Here is a 12580-nt window from a genome sequence, read left to right as displayed (position 1 = left end):
GTATCGCACTGCGGCACGCCGTTCGGACTCGGCTATAAAAAGTAAGCCCCTTATCATTGAGCTAAAACTTGAATCCGACAGCACTCATTAATAAGTGAGAAGTTTCCCACTGTTCCTTAATGGAATGTTCATGGGCAAATTGGCATTTGTAATGCTGGCTAGCTATCCTGCCATGTTAAAATTTCTCTGCCAAGTGGTGTCGATATGCGGCACGCCGTTCAGACTCGGCATAAAAAAGGAGGCCCTTATCGTTGAGCTTAAACTTTAATCGGACTGCATTCATTGATATGAGAGAAGTATCCCCTGTTCCTTAATATACAAGGGAAATTTAGTAGTTTAAAAATCTAAACAAGTAAGAGCGCGATCAGTTCGTTCGGATCGTATCGATGTACCCTTCTCCGTTCATTAAACGATATTTTGGGCGGGTCACAACAAAATTTTACATCCAAATTATCACCCAAATCTGATATTAATTACATCTTCTGTGGCCTCAAGCAGTCAAGTCTGGAGATCGGATCATATGGGATCTATGTAAGAAGTTGGTAGACCGATTAAGAACCTGTTTACCATTGATGTTGGAAGTCATTTGAAAACGCTATGAGCAAAATATCAGTAAAATCGGATTAAAATTGAGTTTAAATTTAAAATCTGGAGATCGGTTTGTATGGGAGCTCTAACATTGTGGAAAGGGCAAGAAAGGCCACTCTTGCCCTATACACCTGCAAGAGACCCAGTTGGGGATTAAGACCGCGTGTCATGCATTGGGTATATACTGTAGTTGCCAGTCCTATTATGCTATATGGTGTTGTGGTCTGGTGGACGACGCTTCAAAATCCACCTACTACTCAATACTTACGGGATCCAAAGGATGGCTTGTTTTTGCATCACAGCCGCACTGAGGACGACACCATCTAATGCACAGAATTTAAAGCTACATCTTATGCCTCTGGACATTGTGGCTACCCAAATTGCAGCGACCACTGCCGTGAAGTTAAGGGAGCTTTCTCATTGGTCATGTGGCGGCTACGGACATTGTGTTATACTTGATACAATATCCGATGTTCCAGGCACTGTGGATTACAACCTACCTGAGCCGCTTTTTGATAAAAATTACTATACCATTATACCTGATAGAACCGATTGGAACTACGATAACCCTGGTAACAGAAGTTACATAGACTTCTATACGGATAGTTACAAACTAAACGACCAGGTGGGCTTTGGGGTGTACTCTAAAGATCTAGAACTGGTTTTATCGAAAAGGTTACTCGACCACTGCAGTATCAAGCGGAGATCCTTGCAATTAAGGAATTACGACGATTGGCATAAATATCTTCTCAGCGAGCCAGGCAGCCATTAAATCCCTGGAGAACGTATTGCTGAACACAAAAACCGCCCTCGACTGTCGCAGATATCTCAAAGAGATGGCTGAACAGTTCAAAATTAACCTGTTCTAGGTGCCGGGCCACAGAGATATCCCAAGGAACTGTAAAGCGGACGAGCTTGCGAGACTAGGAACTACCTTACACACTCCAGGGACACTGGAATCTGTGGGTAAGCCTCTAGCGACATGTTAGCTAAGTTTTCAGGACTAGGCCCGAAGGGTAACGAATGATAGATGGTCACTAAGGGGGGGCTGTGAGCACTCCAAAACTATGTGGCCTCATCTAGACTTGAAGAGGTCTACTGCTTTGCTGTCATTGGCTAGAACAGACGTCTCAATCATTGTGTCCGTCATGACAGGTCACTGTCTAATCGGAAAACATGCTGACAGACTGAAGGTTGTCACCAACGACTTTGCAGAAGCTGTAGGGACATCAGACAGGTTCCCATTTCTTTGAGAACCTGTCTGATTTAGCGGATGTGAACATTCGCAAGTTATTGGGCTTTTAAAAGCGATCTGGATGGTTCAACGATAGGAACTAGAAGGCATCTTCCTTCTTCTGTTCCCGTGGTATCACAACGGACCAATTAAACCTAACCTAACCTACTTTTATAGAAAAAAACACTGAATTTTAAAAATCTCGAAAACTTAAGCCGGTTGTTTTAAAAAGTTAATTTTTTGAATAGTTAGAAAACCGGGTTTAAGATTAAACCGGTTTACTAATCACCTTATATTATACCGTATTATAATTAGAATTGCAACAACAACTCTCCCAAATATTTTTTGAGTTACAAACGGAATGACAATTTTGTTCACCCCCATCCTATCTCTGAAAAAATAGTTAACAAACATTCCAAAATTTAAAAATCTCGAAAACTTCACCCAATTTTCACTTCAATTTTCGGAAAATTACGACTCCTTTCTTAGTCAGGAATAAAACTTTTCGAAAACTATTTCTACACCATAGAATGAAGAGAGTTTTCATTTGATTTTTTTATTGTTGCAAATCAAGGCACTAAATAGGAAAGAATGGGCATAATGAAATGATTACATCAAAGTCAACTATTACATAGCAGATGAGCGCAAAAGGCATTTGCAATTATTTACCTGTATTCAGATCATTAAGAAGTGTCGACAACATATCTATGGAAGGAAGTGCTTCTTCATCGTTTGAGGCATTAAACTCGGCTTGAAGATTTTCTTCATTTTTGTCATTAGGAAAATATTCGGTGGTATCAACTTTGAGGTAAAAACATTAAGTAGTGCAATTTAAACATCAACATCAACAAGAAATAATAGCTAAACTTCTTGTTTGATAATAAATAACTGGTGAAAGTAAGCAAAGCAGAAAATTTTAAAATACTTTCTTCTACTTTGAAATTATCCAAATATGTCCCTTTTCTCACCCTAACATTTCCTGCTGTTCGTTTAATACAAATATATAATTTACGAGAACAAAAAAGAACTTATAACATATCAACAATACTATACTCACTTCCGCTACCATTGCTACTGAAACCACCTGCTCGTACTTCACCGACATTCATGGGATCCAGAGGATTTGGACCGAACTGGTTTTGATTCATGGGAGAAGCCTGCTGCTGCAAACGCAAAACATTGCCAGCTGCTAGCATTGAATGAGGCGGTACTTGATTGAGCAAAGAGCCCATGGGTGAGGTGCCCAAGGCGTTGAGACCACCGCTGCCCACTGGGGCGCCGGCTATTGGCATGGGTGGCGATTTACCAGAGCGAGGACTAGAATTTGGTGTTGATCTGGGTGATGAGGTCTGTTGATTTTTCAACATGCGCATGAGACCTTCCAATTGCTCCATTAATTGGCGTCGCGAATCCTGTAGGGCTCCCAAATGTCCCTCCAGCTCGCCCTTTCTTTGGCGCAGAGCTCTCAGCTCATTTATCAGTGCTGGATTTTCTGGAGCCATTTGTTCAGCTTCCTGCTGCCGCCTGAGTCTAGCTATTTCTCGCATTATTTCCTTATTTTTACACTCCAATTGAGATATAAGTTCGCGTTGAGCTCTTGAGTTGTCCGAGGCTATGTTGTCGGTATTGCTTGAATTACTGGGCTGTAGAAAAGAAAACAGAATAAGTCAAATTTTATTAAATTCAAAGGCGATTTCGTTATTTTGATTCGAATGTTCGCACCATATTCAATCTATTTGGGGATATAAATTTGAAATGTAACAAGTAAAACGCGGACTGGCCGAATCTTATTTCACCACCTCCACTATGAATCACATTTTTCAAGACGAATTTTCATAGGCAGATTGGGCCAGTCAAACAAAAACAGATTTGGCGGATAATAATTGCGCCCTCTTGCGGCTCAAGATGTCAAATCGGAAGATCGGTTTATATGGGGTTATCGTGTCTTTCAGAGGTCTTTCTAAGCTAATGAACTCATAAAAAAACACCAATCCAACCGCATAACAATTTCATCATCTAACAGCTCAAGAAGTCAAATAAAGAGTTCGGTATATATGGGAGCTAGATTTAAACATGGGCCAATGTGGGCATGGATTTGGACGGAGGGACGAACAAACATCGCTAGATAGACTGAAAATGTCATGACAACAAAGAATCTTATATATTGGGTTGCCCAAAAAGTAATTGCGGATTTTTCACATAGTCGGCGTTGACAAATTTTTTCACAGCTTGTGACTCTGTAATTGCATTCTTTCTTCTGTCAGTTATCAGCTGTTACTTTTAGCTTGCTTTAGAAGCTCTAAGCTTTTTATTAAAAATGCATTTACTTTCTTTTAAAAAATCCGCAATTACTTTTTGGGCAACCCAATAAGTTTTATCAAAAATGCATTTACTTTCTTTTAAAAAATCCGCAATTACTTTTTGGGCAACCCAATATAAAAATCAATTTGTGTTTGTTTGTCGGTTTGTTTGTTTGTGTGTTCCTTATAGACTCAAAAACGGTCATGTTTGCCGACTATGGAAATATGGGGCTCAAATGAAAGGTACTTGGAAGTAGACCATGAATATGATATCAACATTCGGGACCAACTGTCTAGGGGATGGCCCCCCCACCATAACAACTCCCAAATAGGACGTGTTTGCTCGCCAAGACAATTTGGATCTTCAAGACAGTGGAGCTCGATATTGATAGTTTTTGGGGCCCATACCCCAAACTGGACATATTTGCTGACTTTTGCAATAATGGTATTTGAGATTAGAAAACGAAGCCCATGGCAATATGGGGTCAAATAAATGATATATAGATACACGAGAATAAGACGCGATGCTGGGCCGAATCTTATATACCCTCCACCATGGATCGCATTTGTCGAGTTCTATGCGCGGTATCTCTTTTTAGGCAAACAAAGAATATTGAATAAGGACTGTTATGCTATTGGAGCTATATCAAGTTATAGTCCAATTTGGACCATAAATGAATGCTGAACATTGCAGATTCATTCGGATAAGAATTTCAGTTCATTCGGATAAGAATTGCGCCTTGTAGGGGCTCAAGAAGCAAAATCGGGAGGTAGGTTTGTATGGGAGCTGTATCAAGCTATTGATCGATTCAGACCATATAAGACACGTATGTTGAAGGTCATGAGAGAAGACGTTCTACAAAATTTCTGCCAAATCTGATGAGAATTGCGCCCTCTAGAGGCTCAGATGTCATGATCCCAGATCGGTTTATATGGCAGCTATATCAGGTAATGCACCGATTTGCGCCATACTTAGCACAGTTATGGGAAGTCATAACATAACACCTCATCCAAAATTTCCGCCAAATCGGATGAGAATTGCGCTCTCTAGAGGCTCAAGAAGTCAATATCCAAGATCGGTTTAAATGACAGCTATACCAGATTATAAACCGATTTAAATCATACTTAACACAGTAGTTGGAAGTGATACCAAAACATTACGAGCAAAATTTCGGTCATATCGGACGAGAATTGCGCCCTCTAGAGGCTCAAGAAGTCAAGGCCCAAGATCGGTTTATATGGCAGCTATACCAAAACATAGAACCTTAGCGCAGTTTTTGGAAGTGATACCAAAACACCACGTGCAAAATTTCAGTCAAATCGGACGAGAATTGCGCCCTCTAGAGGCTCAAAAAGTCAAGACCCAAGATCGGTTTATATGGTAGCTATATCAAAACATGTATTTGTGCGAAATTTCAAGCGGCTAGCTTTACTCCTTCGAAAGTTAGCGTGCTTTCGACAGACAAACGGACGGACGGACATGGCTAAAAATAACATGACGATCAAGATTATATATACTTTATGGGTTCTCAGACGCATATTTCGAGATTTTACAAACAGAATGACGAAATTAGTTTACCCCCATCCTATGATGGAGGGAGGAGCGACGGAGCGGGCCCGGTTCAGCTAGTCTCTTTATATGGGTCAAACAATTTTTCGCCGTTGGTCGAATGTTCGCACCATATTCTTACTAACCCTTAACCAAGATTTTAATGATTGTGTTATAAACATCGCATAAACCATCAAGATTGCCCTCCAAAGTATGTGTAACAAACCCTTCAGAGATACTACTTACCGCACGATTTTCTTGAGCCAATCTAGCTGCATAGCGGGCAATTAAACGATGCTCTTCATCATTGGCGGACGCTGCAGCTACACGCGAAGTGGAAGTACCATTTGCACTGTCAATGCTGCGACCGGTGGCTCTTGAGTCTAGAGTACTGGAACGATCAAACAGAAGACCACCAATACCTCCTCCTCCGCCGCCTGGTATAGGACCACCCAACCCGTGCAGTAGTGAGGGATCAGCGAAACCATTATGCGAAGGCAATGGTGAGGGTGGCACAATATGCGACAAATTCAATGTCTTCTCCGGCTGCTCTGGAAATCGTGGCAACACTTGGGTCGTCTTTTCGGGCACACATCGGAAACTTTTGCGCAACGAGTGGCCAATCTGCTTGCTGGGTGATTTATAGCTTGAGTACTCTTTGACTTCGTGATCGTTTTGATGATTCAGCGATGTCTTGCCATGCCAAAAGCACTCCTGGCACAATTGGTAGGCGTGACACCGCTGACAACGATAACGAAAGCCAGTAAAGTTTTCCTTGTGACAGACAGAGCAGATTGTGGGATGCACAATTGTTTCAACCGTGGCCAAACGATGCAAAAGCGGCAGCCACACCAGACACGATGGCCCCGGCTCGGACATAAGTGTTGCCATGAAATCATTCACAGTAATTTTATTTTCCGAAGGAAATATTTGCTCTTCCAGGCCATCTTTATAGTGGAATGTGGGAGATTCATAAACAGCGGCAGGTAAAGCAAGAACCTCTTTCAAGAATTCGGCCAATTTCCAATTAACCAATTGGCCAGCACCATCTGAGATCTGTGAGAATATATCTGGAAAGGATATAAAGTAGAGATTCACTCAGTTTCTATACCAAAATAAGTCTATATTTAAAACTCACATCTTAGTTTATCCACCAACTTGCCAGAACACATGGTGGCCAGGGCCACCTTTATGGAGAAAACGCGAATTTTCCCCGAATTATCGGTGGTATATGCTGCTAACAACCAATTAAGTAACAAACCAGCCTTTGAGTCGACAGGAACCTGTTGTGCCGTTGGCAGTCGTTTGTTCAGATTGTGATATAGTGATGAAACCAATGTCTCCAGACGCGCCACACTCACATCGCTTTGGGGCTCCAGAGTGTTTAGACCATTTTCTCGAAATGCCTCAATCACATTCCAAATATCGACCAAGTGCAGATTTGTGGACTTTTGAATGTAACGCAATTTCGAAGCGGTGCGATATGAGGCAAAACGTATCGAATCAAATGTCTGCAAACGTAAATCTTGCAATAAAGCCACCCGTGGTTCTAGCTCCATCATGGATACTAATTACGAGCTGCAGTAGCTAGAAAGTAAAGAATATTGTAAATTGTTTGGTTAGACGTCGTTGTGCAATGTCAGTCCTTATTGAAGAAAGTTTTTTATGTAATGTTTCCATTAAAGTCCTAAGGCACACATCAAACTAAACACAAACACACACACACAACCAACTCACAACTCTATATGTCCCATCACCATCAAAGGGCGGAAGGGAAGGGATTGTAGTATATGTGTCTCATGACTCACTGGAGCCTTACAAATGATATTGTCGCAGACGACGACAAACAGCAAATAGCTAAAAAAAACACACATTTCTATTACCATTTTCTATTGTTTATATGTATGTATGGCAGGAAAGTGGAACAGGGCCAATATAAAATTGGAAATACATACAGCCATACAGCAGTGAACAACACAAAAACAAAAAGAAACTTATCAAACCACTTTGAGCCAAGTAATCTTAAACTGAAGAGAGGCAAATAGGTAGCTGCACGTTGTTACATTTGCTTATTTTTGTTTTTTTTTCAACACCCCATAAGCCACTGCTAAAAGCTACACATTTCCATTAAAGGTCATAAACTTTTAGTTCTGATCTCAGGTGGATGAATTCCAGCATTTCATACGAAATAAATGCGGAACCTACCCACTCATTGGGGATTTAGACCGCGTGTCATGCATTGGGTATATACTGCATTTGTCAGACCTATTATGCTATATGGTGTTGTGGTCTGGTGGACGACGCTTCAAAATCTACCTACTGCTCAATACTTAACCGGATTCAAAGAATGGCTTGTTTGTACATCACAGCCGCACTTAGGACGACACCATCTGATGCACTGAATTTAATCTTATGCCCCTGGACATTGTGGCTAGCCAAATTGCAGCGACCACTGACGTAAGATTTACGGATACTGTGTTATACTTGATACAATATCCGATGTTCCAGGCAGTGTGGATTACAGCCTTCCTGAGCCGCTTTTTGATAAAAATTACTAATAGAACCGATTGGATCTACGATATCCCTGGTAACAGAAGTTACATAGATTTCAATACGAATGATTCCAAACTAAACGACCAGGTGGGCGTTTGGGGTGTACTCTAAAGATCTAGAACTGGTCATATCGAAGTGGTTACCCGACCACTGTATAAAGTTAGGTTAGGTTTAAGTGGCAGTCTGCTATCAGACTTACTTAGACGTTTTCGTCCATTGTGATACCACAGGAACAGAAGAAGGAAGATACCTTCTTGTTCCTACCGTTGAACCATTCAGGTCGCTTAAAAAAGCCCAATAACTTGCGAATGTTCACATCCGCCAAATCAGACAGGTTCCCAAAGAAATGGGAACCTAAAGTGAAACTCCTTCTAACTACTAGTGCGGGACACACACACAGAAGGTGTTCTATAGTTTCTTCTTCCTCGATGTCCCTACAGCTTCTGCAAAAGTCGTTGCTGGCAACCTCTGTTAGCATGTTTTCCGATTAGACAGTAACCTGTCATGACGGACACATCTGTTCTAGCCAATGGCAGCAAAGTAGTAGACCTCTTCAATGAGGCCACATAGTTTTGGAATGCTCACAGCCCCCTCTTTGTGACCATCTATAATTCGTTACCCTTCGACCCTGGTCCTGAAAACTTAGCTTACATGTCGCTAGAGGAATACCCACAGATTCCAGTGTCCCTAGAGTGTGTTAGGTAGTTCCTCGTCCGCTTTGCAATTCCCTGGGATATCTCTGTGGCCCGGCACCCAGAACAGGTGAATTTTGAACTGTTTAGCCATCTCGTTGAGAGATCTGCGAAGTCGATCGCTTTATAATTCCCTGGGATATTTGTGGCCCGGCACCCAGAATAGGTGAATTTTGAACTGTTCAGCCATCTTGTCGAGAGATCTGCGACAGACGAGGGTGGGATTTGTGTTCAAAAATACGCTCTCTAGGAATTTAATGGCTGCCTGGCTGTCTGAGAAGATATTTATGCCAATCGTCGTAAAGACATAATATCGTAGCCATTCCACCACTTCCTTAAATGCAAGGATCTCCGCTTGATACACACTGCAGTGGTCGGGCAACCTCTTCGATATGACCAGTTCTAGAGTATACCCCAAAGTCCACCGGAACTAAGATAATGCAGACTGTGCCTTACTAAGAGAAGGCATCAATCCCCTTGTTACACTACAAGACCGTGGGTGCGTGAACTTAACGTTGTTCAATTGCCTAATGGCAGAATCTCCCGGATTTCTGACGTCAGGACCCTTGTTGTTGAAGCAGTGTGTTGTACACAGAGGCGGCAGCCTTTGCCGATGAAGAACTCCATCGGGCCAATCCGGTACGTAAAACCAGCTGCCATGGGATTCAGAACTGTACTATGGTTGGGCAGCCGCAAGCAGAACTCGGGCTCTGAGTCCTCAATGTACCCCGGTTCTTCACTCTAGCCTTAAGCCATACGTGTACCATGAACTCTCAGATGACATTACCAAAGATCCCCTCTGGCACCTGTGTCCCGCACTCGACCGCAAGTGCTGTCTCCGAAAACTGTTGTTATTGTTATTGTAGCCAAATTTGTATATGAAGGTAGCGATCCTCGTCAAGCACCATAGGTGGGCAAATTGGTTCCGGTTCATAGGAGCAATCGCCGCGTTTTAAGGCGCCAATAGCTCGCCTTGTCATATCGAGTATCACAGGCTCCCATTATTAAAACAAGAGTCGGTGCCAACCGCTGAATGTCCGCGACTGTAGTTTCAGCTACTCCGTATACAGATGCATTTAAGAAATGCAAAATGCAAATTTGCCCATGAACATTCCATTAAGGAACAGGGGCAAATTTCTCACATATCAATGAGTGCTGTCCGATCAAGCTTAATGATAAGGGGGCTCCTTTTTATAGCCTAGTCTGAACGGTATGTCGCTGTGCTGCCATACCAAATGATACAATACATCACAAATGTCGCCAGCATTAGGAGGGGATAACCACCGCTGAAAAAAAATTGTTTTCTAATGTTCTCGCCAGGATTCGAATGCAGTGGTTCAGCATCATAAGAGACCTCTGAGCTACGGCGCCCTTCGAGCATTCCACTATCAGCAAACTGTGGACGCTCTCAGCTGAACATCTCGTTTCCGAAACCTCTTCAAATCTAGTCGCCTTTATTGTATGCTTCTATATTCTATCCACTTTTCCATCGCCAAGGAGCTGGCTCATATTACATACGGGTGTTGCCTTCTATATTTTGGGGTTGTCCATTGTGTCACATGTGGCGCATACACCTTTATTTTCACCAATACTATTACAATGACCATACATCAGATGTGCCATGTAGCCATAAAGTATTTGACTTTTTCGGATATCGAAATCGTTTTGTAGAGGAACCGTGTTTTCAGAATAACATTAAGATTTTTACGCTTTCGATTAAAGAAAACCAAATATATTTACCGACTACAATTGAAATCAACTGCAGGATAGTTTCCACCCATCCATCAATAAATCATACCCACCCGTTGACAGTTGCCACTTTTTGGCAAAGTTTTCAATGTTTGCCTTGTGTACGAAAAACAACAACAGCTGTTTTCACAATTCAAAACAAAACAACGTTGACGGTTGATGATAGGCCTTGGAATTTGTGGTTTAAACAGATTTTTGAAATTCGCATGTCCTTTCACCAGAAAAACCAATGGATTTTTACATATTTTCCTAGCAAAAAAATATTTTACTATTATTTATAGCAATAAATTTGATACACGCGTCAATATATGTATGTATGGGCTTTGTGTTTGTGGAAATATATTTCAAATTATATACATATGTACTTATATGGCGAATTTGTGTCTTTTGCTCTTTGCATAGTTATGAAGAATACAGTCCTGACGTCGCCAAATCCAGTATAATAATCATATATGTGTAAGTTATATGTGATAGTCACAGTGCCTGCTTAGTAATTTGGTAAAGAAAAGAACACAACTTTTATTTTATGATGCAACCTTAGGCCAGAGGAGGCAGGCAAGAGGAATTATTTTTAACACCATACTTAAAGCAGTATGAATACTTGTAATATATGCAATTTTGTGGATATTAATTATAGTCATTCATTCATTAATAATAATCACACACACACGCATATAGTCAACGCTACAGATACGAACTTCGCGCAGCATGTAATTTGACCTAAAAACACTTCTCCCATTATCCCTAAAGTAGGTGGGTGGGTATTGCCATATCTTGGTGTGTGTGTGTGCGTGTATGCTTGTATGTGTCTGTTTGTAATGTTCCACTCAAATGCATACATCCATCGCCCATAATAGACCTCCTCGCACATGTCACCCACCTATACAGTATGTTGTGAAATTAGGTTGACATCGTTGCCATCGTCCCTTACCCATGTTCTTTACAGACAACTTCATTACAACAATGAGAAAATTTTCTCTTTAAAAAGCAAAAAGAACAACAAAAACAAAGCAGTGGAAATATTGCTCATGCCTGCCTTAGATTTTCCCAATTTAATGCTGCCATTGCTTGCTGCCGCAGTTGCTGGCGTCTACTGTAATGAGAAAACGCAAAGACAAAGCATTTCTAATTGTGCCCTGATTAATCAAAAAAAAAAAAAAAAAAAATACAAGAAAAAGAAAGAAAATTAGTCCGAAGTACTTAGTGTTGCGAAGTACTGCTGACTTCTTCACCTTCTTCGTTGGATATGGCAGTACGGCAGTTAGGGATATACAAGCAAATACAGCATACGAGGGATACGATGTAAAACTTTCGAAAGCTTTTATTCTTAATCAGTGATGACCAAAATAAAAATGTGACTGTATGTGTGAAATACTCCCCTTAAGTATTTCGAATTCTCTCAATATGAAAAAAAAAAAAATAATTTTTTGAACTGAGTGATTGGTTGTTTTTGTAGCCAAATTTGCAAATAGCTTGTTCCGGTCCATAAGAACCGATCGTTTTTCCGGTCGTGGGCCAATGCCCTTCGGTTATTTAGCACTACAAATTCCATGCCGGTCAAAAAGAGTGGTTAGAGCCACTTTGAATTTAACATATTTAATTTTTTTTTAATAATAATCTAAATTAATTTTTTTTATGAATTTTGTAGGTTTCAAAACAACAATTTAAAATTTTATAAGTTTTCCACAAAAGAATTATATCTGTCACTTTGGTTAATGTTAAAAATGTTTGCTCTTTCCAGTGTTAAATGGGTCAATAAATCGCCTTGTCTTATCGAGCATCACCGTCGGTGCCGGTCGGTTTCTCACAGAGAATTTCCATTCGATACCGCTGATTGTCCGCTACTCAGTGTTGTACACTGAGACCACAGCCCTTGCCGATGGAGAACTCCATTGGGTCAATCCGTTACGTATAA

The 12580-nt window shown here is 41.0% G+C and overlaps 1 protein-coding gene across 11 annotated transcripts in view; it reads right to left on the bottom strand.

Moving 5' to 3' along the window:
* The window catches only part of LOC106080927 (dystrobrevin beta), a 39661-nt gene that overhangs the window by 10482 nt on the left and 16599 nt on the right, over positions 1-12580 (bottom strand). For 9 of the 11 annotated variants that reach the window (XM_013242536.2, XM_013242532.2, XM_013242538.2 and 6 more), the window contains 4 exons: positions 6810-7258; positions 5918-6741; positions 2880-3465; positions 2492-2623 (listed from right to left, as the gene is read on the bottom strand). In XM_013242536.2, the coding sequence (XP_013097990.2) occupies positions 2492-2623; positions 2880-3465; positions 5918-6741; positions 6810-7233 (1966 nt within the window). In that variant the 5' untranslated portion in view covers positions 7234-7258. The remainder of the gene's footprint in view (positions 1-2491; positions 2624-2879; positions 3466-5917; positions 6742-6809; positions 7259-12580) is intronic. The other 2 variants (XM_013242540.2, XM_013242541.2) reach the window with 1 other exon arrangement.

Source organism: Stomoxys calcitrans, chromosome 5 (assembly GCF_963082655.1).
Source record: "Stomoxys calcitrans chromosome 5, idStoCalc2.1, whole genome shotgun sequence".
Lineage (NCBI taxonomy): Eukaryota > Metazoa > Arthropoda > Insecta > Diptera > Muscidae > Stomoxys > Stomoxys calcitrans.
This window is presented reverse-complemented; position numbering and strand designations above follow the sequence as displayed.